The 14,740-nt window shown below is 43.2% G+C and overlaps 1 protein-coding gene and 1 long non-coding RNA gene across 13 annotated transcripts in view; one reads left to right on the forward strand and one right to left on the reverse strand.

Annotated features, from left to right (window-relative positions):
- The window catches only part of LOC135188129 (uncharacterized), a 186,681-nt gene extending 176,633 nt beyond the window's left edge, over positions 1-10,048 (forward strand). The window contains exon 8 of the long non-coding RNA XR_010307570.1: positions 9,993-10,048. This is a non-coding gene — a long non-coding RNA (uncharacterized LOC135188129). The remainder of the gene's footprint in view (positions 1-9,992) is intronic.
- NFATC2 (nuclear factor of activated T cells 2) overlaps positions 1-14,740 on the reverse strand; it is a 93,990-nt gene that overhangs the window by 20,470 nt on the left and 58,780 nt on the right. For 9 of the 12 annotated variants that reach the window (XM_064167397.1, XM_064167398.1, XM_064167399.1 and 6 more), the window contains exon 9: positions 13,038-13,733. In XM_064167397.1, coding sequence (XP_064023467.1) covers positions 13,038-13,733 — 696 coding nt within the window. Of the gene's footprint in view, positions 1-4,238; positions 4,309-6,700; positions 7,342-13,037; positions 13,734-14,740 lie in introns of those variants that run through there. The other 3 variants (XM_064167394.1, XM_064167396.1, XM_064167400.1) reach the window with 3 other exon arrangements.

The following is a 14,740-nucleotide window of genomic DNA, read 5'->3' on the forward strand; positions in this document are numbered from 1 at the left end:
GTGGAGAATCCCTGACTCCTGCAGAAGATAGGCATTTTGTAGCTGAAGTTAAGCAAAGAAGATGAAAATAAAGTATGCAGTGTGGGCTGCTTGTAAGGTCACTAAACCACTGGATAGGGGATTACTTTCATTTCCTTTTTACCTGGAAAGAAAAATAAACTGGGGAAAAAAAAAAAACCCAAACAAAATAACCCCACCACTTCTTTTGAGGGTTGGAAAAAACCTGTCTGAGAGGGGAGATAGTTAAAAACACCTCCTTGAAGGCATGCTGTTTTCCATCCCCCACAAGCAGGCCTCAGTATGTCTTTTAGCATGGCTGGCCTAGATGCAGGCGTTTCACAACGCAGGAGAGACAGGGCGAGGAGCAAGAGGACATGAAGTTTGCTGTGCTGTCCAGAAGATGAAAACACTAGTGCTGTTTATAGAGGGAAACCCAATTCGTCAGCCCAAATGAATTCCTCTGCTAATCCATGCAGGCTTCATGTTTTCCACCAGCCCCAGCCACTGTAAAGACTATCTTTAGGAGGCACAGTGTGTTTGGAAAGGAGCAGCTGGAAAGAGGGGACGTTTATGCCAGCTTGGAAGGCTTTCTGGTATGGAAAAAGAGGAATGCTCTCTTGGGTCTCCCCACAAAATTAAAGCATCTTCATCCAGAGCAGAATGATGCCAAGCACAACAAACAAAAGCGGCTTTCCCCAACTCTCCTGGGCAGCCTCGCTCCAGGGTTCACAATGGTTTCCATAGAATTTGTTTTGCTATCAAAACAACTGCCATCTCTGCAGGCGTGATGGCTCGCACTGCTTGCTGCACACAACAAAACTAATTTCCTCGCTTCTTTCGCTGCCAAAGCATTTTTGTCTAGGTGCCACAGGCAGGGACTCCCCAGATAACCAGTGCCTCTGCCTGTCAGCTGAGTACGGCTTGAGAAGAAAAATCCTCGAGAGATTTTGGTCCCCGTGGCTCCCTGTGAGTTCCCTTTGCTGCAGAGGCTGGGGGAGATGCTGCCCGGGGCTCATCGCTCTGGTTGCTCAGGCTCTGATCCCCCCATGCAGCGCTGGCCTCAGCACGGGGTGCCTGCGTGCAGCAGCAGGAGCTTCCTGTAGCAAACCAGCCGTCAACCGTGTGCACCTCTCGGTGCATACAGGAGAGGAAATGAATGTCTTGCTGTACTGACCACAATCTGTTGAAATGCTAGTGAGTATTACACTCTAAGTGTGATTAAGGGCTAGATTATTTGCATGGCTGGAGTATGCTCCCCAAGACCTGCACTGGAACGCAGTGCACATGCAGGAGAGGTTTCCTTCAGCCCTTCTGCAGAGGCACTCGAGCTCAGCGGTGATTTTTGAAAGCAGTGATGGAGTTTTTGCATGATATAAAAACATGGAGGAGCATTTAACACTACATTCAAACCAAAGGCATTATCAGAAAAGCTTGAATGTTTGGAAATTGGAAACTTGCATTGCTGTTGAAGATGAAAAGAGCTATGAAATCACAGTATCATAGTATCATCAGGGTTGGAAGAGACCTCACAGATCATCAAGTCCAACCCTTTACCACAGAGCTCAAGGCTAGACCATGGCACCAAGTGCCATGTCCAACCTTGCCCCAGAGTATAAAACAAAGGTCCACAGATACTAATTTCTAAAGCAGACATAAAAGTAGCTTTCTGTGCTTTTAATTTTAGTAATAGCCTATACAATTTATACTGAAGAAAATTTTGTTTTGCTTTGTTTTAAAGAGGAAACATATCTGAAAATATCAATTAAAGACATAAAGCTGCAGGATGACCTCACAAGAAGAGCTTTCATATAACCCAGCCTATCTAGCTGAAAATCTCACCCTAGGGTTTGCCTGCTGGAACTCAGTATCTTGAGATGCTTTCCAAAGAAGATGATGACAGCATCCCACTCAAAGCAAATCAACGTGACTGAAGAAGGAACTGGACAACAAAAAAGTCACTCTAATTTTAAGGGGAAAAGACCCACTATACACAGTGTGAACAAAAAACACTCAGCTGCTAAAAGCCCTCCAATCTGCTTCAATTCTGGCATAAACCAAGCCAGCCTCACCACTGGATCTGCCCAATGCTTAGAGTGGACAGTGTTTGCAGAACACTTTCAGCGTCTGCCAACAACACTTCTACACAATTATAATCACTTCACATCCAGCAACTTCAACTGGGAGTCTTCCCCAGGTCCTAAGCACAGGTTCCTAGGTTGGTGACCATTTACCTATAGACATGCTGGGCCTTATTTTCAAGTGGCTTTGGCAGAATCATGAAATGTGATTAAAGCACAGGTACAGCAGTGCCCTGTGTGCCCATGGCAGTTCCCTTCCCCTGGAAAGCAGTGTCTGAAGGCACTGCCTGTGGGTGAGCTGGGGGCACCACCGCATCTAAGGGCAGCTGCCTTTCGAAGTCAGGACACTTCTGGAGAACAGTCCTGCTGCCCTGTGGTAAGAACTGGAAATCCTAAAGTCCCAGCACGAGCAGCAGGAGGTATTTGATGATAAAGGGAATGCAACATCTGGTAATTAATCCAGCCTCCTGTAGCCTTGTGGCTACTGAGTCCTGGAACTGAGCTCTTAAAAATAACCAACGCTGTGTTGCTCATAATGACAGATACTTAACCCAAGGAGGTTTAACTGTCACAATACTTTCACCATTGACTCCCATACCTCTGAAGTGGCTCCCCCTTCATTTAGTCATTCTCACTCTTTCCAAAGAAACTTAGAAACCACCTAAATAAACCAGCACCCATTGAGACATTGCAAATGTCATAAGAGTCATTCATGTGTCTCACTATTTGTCCTACATTTGACTTCATTCATTCATGGATGATGAAGTCATTCATCATTAAGAAACCAAACTAAACCACACCACAATTTGGGAACCTTTGACTAGACTCCCTGGCAGAGATGATGAGAGGGATTGGTTGCAAACTCACACTCCTCTAATTTACTGCTGCTTTTGGCCTGGCCCAAATTACTCTTTGCATGTTAAAAGCAAAGGTTCAGAGTCCTTGCACAAAGGCAGAGAAAGTCAATGTGTAAGCACTGAAAAAGGACTAAACTTTGTTGTCATCTGACTAGTTCTGCAGGACCTCAAGGTTTTCTGTCATCAGCATACACTGCTTTGGTGCAACAAGAGGTCTGGCACATGACTGCTGCACTGCCAGCATCCTCCCACCACCCATGAACCGTGTGCAAATGTGCACGGCTGGGTGGAAGCAAGGGACAGTTCACTTTGACTGCTACTTCCACACCTGACAATTATCCCTCAGATGCAAACCTATCACTCACTCCAACATCCACAGGCAAAAGTCAGTAATACTTATCTCACTAAATCTAGTCCAATTACCATTTCCCTCTAAAGAAATGACATTTGTTCTACTGAGGGCAGAGTTTAGCCTGTGTTTTGCAGTGCAAAGTCTCCTAATTAAAAACCTACAAAAGGACGTGTCTTGATTAAAATGGGAACTGTGTAGATTAGGAAAACCTGCAGGAAGCTAGAGAGTATTAGACCAGTTTCTCAGTGAGTGAATTAGTTGCTGTGCTGAGTCACACTGGCATCACTGTAGAAGCCCTTTGATCCTCAGTGGTTTCACTCTAGTTGTCAGCATCTGAAGATTTAACTGTTTTAGACCTAACACTGCTTAAATCCAACTCAAACCCAAGTTTTCATAGTCATTGTTATCACACCATTAGTCATATTTTAATTGCCACACTGTAGTGTTTCTAGAAGAAACACAGCTAAGCTGGAGAATATGAATGCTTGCTGAGCTTGGAGTACTTGGATTTTGCCTTTTTGTGCAGACCTCCTTCAGAGAGAGGATTTGTCTGAGAAATTCACAGCTGGATGTATGTCCAGATTGCTGTGCTTGCAAAAATTGAAGCATGGGGACTTGCAGTGATGATTCAGACACAACTACATTGTCTATGCATTTTAGGCTGGCTTCTACCTTCTTCTGGTTTCTTCTTGGTAAACACAAAAATGAGAAGGAGAAAGAGTGTGAAAGCCAGCGACTGGCTGAAAGTTCAAATTAGGAGCTAATATGCTGGGAAGGGAGCTTTATGGTCTCCCAGTATCTGCTCTTCTTCCCTATCTCTGACTCTTCTGGCATGACTACAATGTGCTGCTTGTTGTTTGAATCAGAGAAGTAGGAATGACCTGCTAGGTCATCTAGTACCTCCTGTAGCCAGTGCAGGGTTGTCTTCTTTTATATTTGCCCAGTCTAATTCTGACATTCCTCTACAAACATACTGCGTCCAAGTGAGAGCACAGAAGTCTCTTGGAACTGGCAAGCTGCACTGTAAAATGACAGTGGAGGATAAAGTTGCATCAGCTTTTGCTGGGCAGAATTTAGAGTTCTCATAAAAAAAACTGACTTTGATGGGAAATTCAGATGATTCTTCCTCAGTGTTTGCATTTTAAAATGGCCACAGGTTTATAAATAACAGCAACTTCTACAATTTTCATAAAGAAAAACTGGTGGAAGAAAAATGGGTTTTAAATTAATCACCTCTGGATCTTCATTCTTGTGAGAGCAAAGATCTATATAAGACAAAAAGCCCCCCAGCAACTATCCATGCTGCCTAGTGGGATGTGACCTTAACTGGCAAGGTTTTGCTTGTGTGACTGAAGCTGAGAATGCAGGCATTTTTCTCTAGCAGAAGACTTTATAACTGGCTTTCAGTTTGCACCATAAACAGACTGCGTATCTTTAAGATGGTTATTCTTGCCAGGCATTTTATTTCACAATAGTTAAAGAAATGAACAGATGTTGTCCAAACTTTTCAAAGCAGCAGGGCTCTCTGCAGCTGCCTACAAGATTTCAGAAGTGCAGTTCAAAAATGGCTCAAGCTGGCTTTTCTCTGGCCAGCGCAGAAGGAGCTGAATCCTCCCATATTGCCTTTTTTAAGGGGAGAAAAGGCCTCTACACTTTACCCTCCTTTGCATATTCTTAACATTAACATGCCAAACCCAGGCATTCAGGGTTCATGAGTCAGGCCTCTAATAATCATGAGATTTGTTTCAAAATCCTGCAATCAGCCCCTCACCCTCCAACGCTGCATAATTTTTTCTGCTTAGATTTTGAAAGACCAAAACACCAAGGTTCATATTTCTAATATTTTGGTTTTTTCCTTAGTTCAGACTTGATAAAAAGAAAAGAAAAAAAAAAAAAACAAAACACTTCTCATACTTTGCTCCAGTCACCTGCAGAGGGAGTTTTAAATTGCTATCAATACAAAAAACTGCAAAGAATTGGGAAGGGCTTTGAGCTGTCATGTGGACATAAGCCAGCTCAATGGCTACACTTATTCAATTACATCATGCTGATTTTAAAGGGGAGATAATAGGATAAGCTCTGAGGACCAATACATACCTAGCTGCAGGTTCCTTAGCTCCTCTCTAATAAAGGACTTGAGCCCATTGCATCATCTTTACTGGAAGTTACTAACACTAGGACTCATTCTGAGGTGGTCAGCATCAAAACGAGCAGGCCCAGCTCATGCCCATGTGAAAATCCCTTGGATTATACAGGCTGTAGCTACCCCTGCAAGCTTAGCCAGTTTAGCAGCAATGGCATTGCTGGTGGAAACCCTTCTTCCAAGGCAGACATAGTCATCCCACTTACAAAAGCCTTTCAGTGGAACAGCTGGTGGTGGTTCCCTGACTTGGCATAAGCTGTGCTGATCCCAGTGTTTTCACACCAACAGAGCTGTGTCTATACAAAGGCTTAACTTGTTAAAGGTTTCCAGAGAGAGCTGCTCTGCTTCAATGCAAAATGGTGTAGGAGATAAACCACTTTGCACAGTTTTGTTATAAGCCTTTTCTTGCTTCGTGTCTCTAAACTACTACACTCTCATTCTAAAACTGTTGTCTAAACAATTGCTATTTTGACTGAACTGAAAGAATTTCTGTGTAAAACACCTGGTGTTACCCCTAGCTGGCAGGAAGACTACTGATTCGTTTTCCTTACATCCTGTGCAGCTTTGCTGTGTCTAGACTTTCCCCTAGGAAATGAAGGTATTTCTAGTAGACACACATGTTCTCAGTGACAGGTAGCATATTACTTCCCAGTAATCAGTTGTTCACTTCTAGAAAGCAGCCAGCATTCCTTGACAGATACAGTACAAGAGGAGTGAGGCTGGTGAAAGGGCAAGAAAAAGGAAAGAGCAGCTCTGCCAAACCTTCCCTTTAGTGCTCCATGTGTCTTTACAACTTACAGCATGCCCAGCACTGCCCTAGCTCCTGCACACCTGGACAACTGGCTTCATGTGCCTTTGGTACCCTCAGATCTGTGCAATGGATGCAGCTGGGAGATCCCCCAGGCAAATTACAGTTTTAGCAGTGACTTTTTGCATCAGCTGGGGCAAGTCACTTAAAAGCTCTGTGCCCCACTTCACCCATCTTTAAGAGCTGAGGAAAAGTCTGTCTGCTTCTTCCTGCCATGGAATTATTTGAGTTCATTACCGTGTCTCTGTACTGGATGAATAGTGTCACTGGACTGAAAAATGTTATTGTTGTTATTTCTTTAAACTGAAAGTGGATTGAAGGAATAAAAGTAAATGTATGGTCTATTTTGGCAGATGTCTTCTAACAGATGGGTGTCTATGGTCTTCTTTATAAAAGCTGTCTGCTGTCTGTGATTCAGACCATCTAAGGAATGCCATGAGCATGGAGTAAATGGACAGCAAGTCTGGGAAAAGACTTTATTGTGGTTTAGAAGCTTTCAGATCCCAACTGCATGAACAAGTTCTTTTTTTCAAGTAACTCTTTGCCAGTATTTCAAAACTATCATTGAAAACTACTTGACGCCCTCTGAAAACTGAGCGCTTCCTACTGATAACACTCCACTGCTTTAGCCTCCCAAAGGTGGCATGCCTTCCACCAGCAAACTGCTAGAATGGGACTTCAGTGTCTTGGTGCATTGGTCCGTGGTGGGACCCTGACCATCAAGGCACTGAGAGAGTGTTCACGTACCCATCCTGCAGTGTCAGTTCTTGGCGGCGGTGCCCGTGGTCTCCTAATGGAGTCTGCATGTTCTTTTGAACAGGAAATGCTTTGTAACACAACTTGCCTGTGGGCACTTACTGCACCAATTAAAGATTCCTGAGCTTGAGAACAAAGAGGTGCCAGTGGAACTATGGTTTTAATCACTTGATTCATTTTCTTCCTTCCTCCACCGCTGATTTTGGATGTAAGGGTTTTTCTTTTGCTCGCTCTGTTCTGGTTTGCATGTTTTAGGCAGCAAGGCAGCGACTCAAAAAGACTGCTGGGCAAAGAGCAGTCTTGATACAGGGATGCATTTGCCTAAATTTTCAAATAGAGAATTGTTTCTAGGGGTGAAGAACAACAACAGATGCCAGCCTGATATAATAATACACATACTCATCTCATACTCAGATATGCAGCTTTTTTCCCTGAGCATCCATGTGCGTTTTAGTAACATGAACTAATTAAATGATACTAGAGGGAAAGATAACAAGATAGTTCTAAATATTGGTGCAGGGAAGTTATATATGTTGCTGAAAGGCCCAAACTCAGACAACTCATGAGACTCTTCTCCTGATATACTGGTCTTTCTATCTCCTGCTTACACACTACAGGTCTCATTTTTGTTCTCTTTTCATATTGTCTCTAGAAAAGTAAGACTGGAACACGACTAGGCCACTTGGATCCTAACGTAACACAAACCCACAACAGCAGCCATCAAAAAATAAAGCATGTAGTGTACCCAGAGGGTGCTGTAAGGTCCCAGCAGAGAACAGAAAATCTGTAATACTGTGAGTCAGAGCTTCAAGAATGAGCCTGATACATAGATCTGCTAGAGTGCTGGAGCAAAACGTTTCAAAGATGTACATGCCTCACTCTTCGCCAAACTCTGCCTAAGCAGAAATGACCACACCTTCTATGAAAAGTAGCTGTAATTAAAACCAGAGCCTGGCTTCTCATGATGCAGATAGTTGCTCTAACTGAACCACAGCCCATTTGCAATATTCAGATTCGCTGTCTAAAATGCCAGGAGACAGGAACATTTCCCCCTCTGCCTTGTGTTGAGGTTTCATTCTATGTATGGACACATGATGAAAACAATTACAAACCAAATGAAAACATGCTCCTTAAGCCACCATTTGCTGTGCTTTCTGGGGATGAAATCTATGCAGCATTAGAAGAGAAAAGTGGCTTCTATGCAGCCAGACCCCCTGACCTCTGCTAGGGCAGCTCCACTGCTCTAATGAGCAGAAGGATTAAACCTGCTTTTGCCATGCAGCTGAGGTTCCCCCGGCACAGGGAAATCCTCAGCTGGCAGCAAGCTGACAGAGCTGGCTCTGTGCCACCCCATCCTTCATCCGCCATGGAGGGGCTGGGGAAGGCAAGCAGGATGCCCACAACATGCTAGCATCTGAGCCAAAGCCCTAAGGACCACACTGGCTGTGAGGAAGGGGTCCTGTGTCCTGCCTTCCTTCCTGACTGTACTGACCCCCTCCTTTCACACCCCCCCGCACACAACAGCCTCCTCAAGAAACATACAGGGCCAGCATGGGTGCAGAGCAGGCTGCTGCGTGCTGCAGAGAAGGCAGCCAGAGACCAGAGCCAGCAGGAAAGAGCTGCTGACTGCTGCTTACTCAGGCTGACACAGTAGCTTTGCTTCTCGGGTCCCCAGGAGACCCAGGTTTTCCTGGAGGTACACCCTGCTCAGTCTTGTGCCTAACAGCTACCAGTCCAAGGAGGAAAAAAGCTGGTTAGAAAAGAAAGATTCCTCCTGAGCACAGAGAAAAGGGATTTGAATTTCATTTCATGCTCCCGTGAGGACAGATTGAAGATTTTCTTTTTCTTGAGTGAAAAAGCACAACAAGAAAACTCAGTGAGCTAACACACTCAAAGTCATCTTGGATGAGACCCGAGTTTAGAGCAATGATTACTGTGGTGGGGAGCAAAACAAGTACCACACTGCAGGCCCTGCACAGCCATCTCCTAAAAAATATCTGCTGGGTGTGAAATACATGAGTTCACCTTAAAACATCTCTGCTGATTGGCAGTCTGATAAACCACTACACAAGCATCTGCCTTGCTGTTCTCCCTGCTGGTGCACCAAAAATTAACTTAGAGCTACTGTATCAAGTAGACAGCTCTGAGTGTAGGATGTGGTTAGATAGTTACTATTTGAACGATGACAATCACTTTCCTTCGTAAAGTAAAAAGCATACAATGTGACAACTGAATCAAAAAGAATTAAATCTAAGGCAGGCAACCTGATAACATTCGAGACAAATGGCTACATGTCCAAAATTTGTATATGGAAAGCACCTATCATCATACTTGACACTCAGATCTCTACAAGGCATTTCTAGATCACACCACATCTGAGTGCTTCAGAGTCTGTGATACATTTATGCTCCTGTCGCTCTTGTCACACGATCTTCGTATCTCTGCGCTGCAGATGGGGAGCTGTGGCACACAACAGCTGAGCAGCTTCCCCATTGCTAGCACAGGAAACCTCTGGCACTGCAGCATGAGCAGTCTGAGGCACAATAAAGTGCCCCAAGCCCTGGATCACTTTCCCCCTCATCCTGCCCCACCAAGGGATTTTGGGCAGTGCTGCAAACAGCTAAATTTTTAACCCTGTCTGTGCTTTGAACAGCTAACCAGATTGCTCTGAAGGGCCAGAAAGAAGTTCTATTTAGTAATGTATTCCTGTGGTTGTCTGCATAACTTTTACCACTGTAGGTGGTTTTGGTTATGAATATTAAGAAGAGGCCTCAGCTGAAGTGAGCTGAATGCTCTCTTATCTAATGGCTTTCACCTGCCTTAGAAGACAATAGCTGGTTGCCAGCATTAGCCTCACGCATCCTGAATGAGCTCTGAACCATGGCTGGCCTTTGCTCCCAAAGCATTTCCAACAGTAATGAATCTCCGAGGCAGAGATGTGTAACAAAGGTTCCTCTAACAATTTTCCCCTTCATCTTTACACTATTTTTTTTAACAGAGAAATATGAAGGTATATGGAAGAATTTGTACACAAAGGTATTTTTACATGTGGCAACATATAATCTTCATCGGTCTCACTCATGGCTGCATTTCCAAGTTTAAGCTCTTTCCAGGAACACATATGGTTAAGTCTCTGCATATGCAGCAGAAACGAGCTACAGACATGGAAAAAATCACCATTAAGGTAGTCAATATGGACTGCATCAGTTGTGCAGCTACTGCACAAAGAGTTCCTTGCACATGGCAAAACCCACCTGAGGAGGTAAGTAAATGTTTGGCATCACCTGTCTGTTTGGCTACACTGTTGGTGCTATTCATCCTTAGCTTCACGAGCTATGGTCACACATTTGACCATTACCCTCCCATGAAAGTGGAACCAGCTCTTGTCTTTACAAGGCAGGAGGTGAAGACAGGTTAGGTGTGTGAAGTATCCAGTATTATGTGCCCTGTGGAGCAGCGAAGGCTCTGAGCAAAACACAAATCATGACCTCAGAAAGAAGGACAGATGCATTTTTTTTCCACAGCAAAGAAGAAATGAGATCAGTAAAGTGTCCTGCCAGCAGTGGCAGCAGAAAGCTGGAAGAGGTAAAGACAAACAGCAGCTTTGCTAGTTATATGTTCTCTCATCACTTCCAGGAGAGATCAAAGACTGGGACATCATACCCACTCTGGGAGGCAACAGCTTCAGGAATGAGGAACTGACAGAGCAAGGCTTGTCACAGGTCACTCAAGAAGTTCGTGGCAAAGCTCAGAATAGAATGCCAAGGCTGTGTGTTAACCACGAAGGCACGGCCTAGGAGCTGACAAGAGGAGGACACAACCATAGGAAAAGACGAAAGCTGGCCTGTCAGCAGAAATGTGGAGAAAGAAGAACAAAGAAGAGGGAGGAGGAAGGTGGGGAAAGGGAAGAAGAGAGAAGGGAAGCAAGAGATACTGAAACAGACTCTTGCCTAAGAGTCTGTACAGCAGTGCAGCACACTCATGCCAAGCCTGGCTGGGGAACCATCATCTCAGTATCTATCTGTGAAAAATCACAGCAAGACCTAACAGCTCACTTTATCTCAGAATAGCTTTCTGGATAAAAGGGATTTGAGGATAAAGCCTCCACAATCCTTTGGGTTTGCTTTCTTCTAATACTATAAAGCACCAAAATAAACTTTCTAGTTAGGAAAAATATGGCTTTTGTTATGTTCTGAGTCACTTTTCCCCAGCAGCAAACAAAGTGGCTTTTCAGTTCAAGTCCTGAGCATTTCAGAATTAAATGCTGTGCAGAATCCTAAAGTATATCACAATTCTCCTTCTAGCTAACATAAACTTACTAAGGTCAGTAAAGAGACTATGTGACCAATTCTGACAGGTTTGATTGAGGTGGCATTAACTGATAAATTAATCTCTAGTTGAAATCAATTCAAAAAGATCCAGTCAGCCAAGCAGCAGCCTGGAGTTTAATTATTAACTTGCCTCTATTCTGCCCAATGGCTCCTTTTAGCAGGGAGGTTCAAGTGCATCTCTTGTGAGCTTTGCTATAGTTAGTTGTTACCTGCCCCATTCAAAACCCAGGGAAATTATTTTTGCAGTCCATTTTGAGAGGTCATTTAGGTGGACTTCAGCTCACCTCTGAAGTTTGTTAGTTTCTACTTCAAGATTTTTCTCTTTAGTTTTTTTTTAGAAGGTCATTAGCAGGTATTTTTAGCAACACAGAAGAATCTTTCAGCTTCTCACATCAAAAGTACCTTAAAATACAGTTTTTAGCTTTACTATTAGAAAGACCATCTTGCTTTGTTATCATGCTCTGCTGCCTGAATGGGAAGGCCATGTTATTCAGGTAATTTCTTGCAAATCCTGCAGATCTACTGAATCAAATCCACTGTTTGACAGTGCTTTTCAGACACAGGGACCGGTGAAAACTCTCTAGATTTTACATGGTGACACCAAAGCTGTATCAAACACACTTCAAACAGAGTCTAACAGAAAACCATCTAAACTCTACCCTGTCCACAAAACCAGCAATGAAGACAGTACATGATACAGGTGCAGAGCACTCTAGTACCTGAGCTGAAGAAACAATAACTTTCAGGGGCACAATTTCACAACTGTAGGTGAGTAACTGCGGCTGAAACTGCAAACTGCTGGGAGCTTACAAAGCACTAAATGGCGCACATTCATTAAGATCAAACCATGTATGCAATTGCCTAGACTGAAAGGACAGCAGGAATGAAAATCAGTTCTGTACTTCATGCATAAGAACATCCTGTATTTGCAGCAATATATCCAGCAACCTTCCACTGAAGTCAGTGTTGGGTGTTCTACTGGCCTTTATGATAGCAGTGTCCAGCTGCACTATTAACTCTGCACGGAGTTCCTCTTGCAAGGAACATACTTTAATAATTAAAGAACCAACCAACCAGATTCCCAATAGCTGCCTACCTAAGAATAAGCAGGATATGTTCAAAGAAAGCTTTACTCTAACTTATATTCATTTCTGAAGGCTAAATCTGCTGGCTCATAACAAAGAAACAGCATTGTTTTACTTATCAATGTCTTACTGTTCATCTAGAACATCTGCAATAGTTTTGCCTGCAGCACTACTCTATTCATTGCAGGCCTTGATAGACTGTTCAATAGACTTTTTTTTTTTGGTACAAAATGTACAAAAGCATTTTACAAACTGGATGTTGCCCTGATATGAATAATTGAAAAAAGTAATTTAAAAGTGCATTTTGTTTCTCCATTTTCCAAACCAACCTTTGGCAAGTGGAAAGGAAATGACAACAGCTTGAAACCTGACAGCTTACTCCACGGCATGGAGCAAGACTGAGGATTTCTGCAAGAAACATTTTTGCTAGGTTGCCAAAGTGTGTTGCTGCCTATCAAAAATGCAGTTGATGAAAGACCAAAATGTAGCATGAGCAAACAGCAAATATCCAAAACCCACCAAAAGAAGGCCACATCAGTTTTGCGCTGAGGAACACATGGGATATGTGTATACAAGTCCTAAACTTCCTCCCTCCAACAAAACAACCCATACAAGAGTGGTGCTTACCATCATCCAGATATGCTTGGTCCAGATTCTGTTCCTGTTTAATAGTGACTCCAGCTGGCAACACTTCTTTCTGGTCGCTAACTGGTGGTCCATTTTTTGCTGTTCGCTGGCCTGAGGTTGTCTGCTGCTGTATCACGGTAGGATATGAATTTGGACTTAACCTTTGTGCTTGACTGACCTGGGGCTGGCTGGATCTTGCAACATTGGATGTAAAATTTTCACAGCACATGATGTGCTGAAATTCTTGGTGACTTCCACATCTCAACTGCTGGTTGGTTGGAGAGTAATGAATCACTGGAGAAGACTGCTGGTTGCCTGGAGAATGGTGAAGTACTGCTGAAGTTTGACCTGGAGAACCAGCATGCACCAATACTGACCTATGGGCATCTGAAATAGCAACTGGTGTAGCCATCAAATTGGATTGTTGGTAGCCCAGTTGGCTTGGGCTAAGGCTCTTGCTTCTTTGGTATATTACAGCGGCTGGATTCTGCTGATGGTATCGAGAATCAGGAGAAGAAAGGCCTGAGCGCAACTGCTGGCAAGGAGCCATAGTGGCCACAAGACAGGAAGGGGATTCGGTGACCATTGTATGCTGTGAATAGTAAGGCTGTGTTACTGTTCCCAGACCACTGTGTACTGTATTGCAGATTAAGGCTGGATCATAGTCATCAATGGGCTCTGTTTTGATTGATGGTACTAGAATAAAGGATGCAAAGGAGATTATTTGTAACAAGCTGATGACAAAGAGAGGTTTTCCTGGAAGTAATAAGAGATTTAAGCTGTCTACAAGATTTGCATCTCATACCTCACAGGCACTGAGCTTAAGACATCATGTGCAGGCCATCACGACAGTCTCTCCTGAAACACTCTCTGCAGAGAGTCTTGAAAATCTTTAACAACCTATTTAACAACAAATTTCTAAACACTGAACAATGCTATACTGTAGCTCCTACTTAGTTAATTTAATGGCCATTCTAGATCATAAGCAAGATAAGAAGCCATCGGTAGGTGTTTCATGCAGTGCTTCCATCTCAAAGGAAGACTGAATAAATAGAAACCCTATCACATATACAACTCCTCATTTCTCTGCCAAACATTTAACTAGTGACTAAAAGCAGAGTTGAAGTATTTTAGAGCTTTATTTGTAGTTCATTTGCTGCTTGGAACTTTCTCAGTACTCAGAGCTGGAGATCTTTCTGACATCAACATTCAGACAAGCACACTTGAGTAAGAGTTGTGTGAATCTTGATGTGGATAAATGATGGTACTCAACAGAGAAATTTTCATCTTTCTAATTTTTTTGGGGGGTCAAATCTTCGCCACCACTCAGTGCAGAAATGTCATACAATGGAAGCAAACATATGGTCATGCAACAAGGGTTTTTTGGGAAGTATAAGGATTTCTTCTCTGAAGTGGTCTATCTTAGGGATCCTATTGAGATAGTGTTGTATTGTTTAGTACTATTCTACAGTAGAACAATTTATCAAGTATACAAAACCTTCACATTGGTGATACCCTATACAATTTATACATTCAGGGAGAGGTCCAGAGGTTTTCAAGCTAGAGGAGTCAGGATGAATGTCTGCTTGTCCTCAGAAGTAAGTCAAATTAAGACATCATTTTGAAGCTTGCATAAAAACTGGCACTGTTATTTTATGTGTCCTGTCTTCCACAAACACAATACTCTAATTTTCTCACAACGT

Source organism: Pogoniulus pusillus, chromosome 29 (assembly GCF_015220805.1).
Source record: "Pogoniulus pusillus isolate bPogPus1 chromosome 29, bPogPus1.pri, whole genome shotgun sequence".
NCBI lineage: Eukaryota > Metazoa > Chordata > Aves > Piciformes > Lybiidae > Pogoniulus > Pogoniulus pusillus.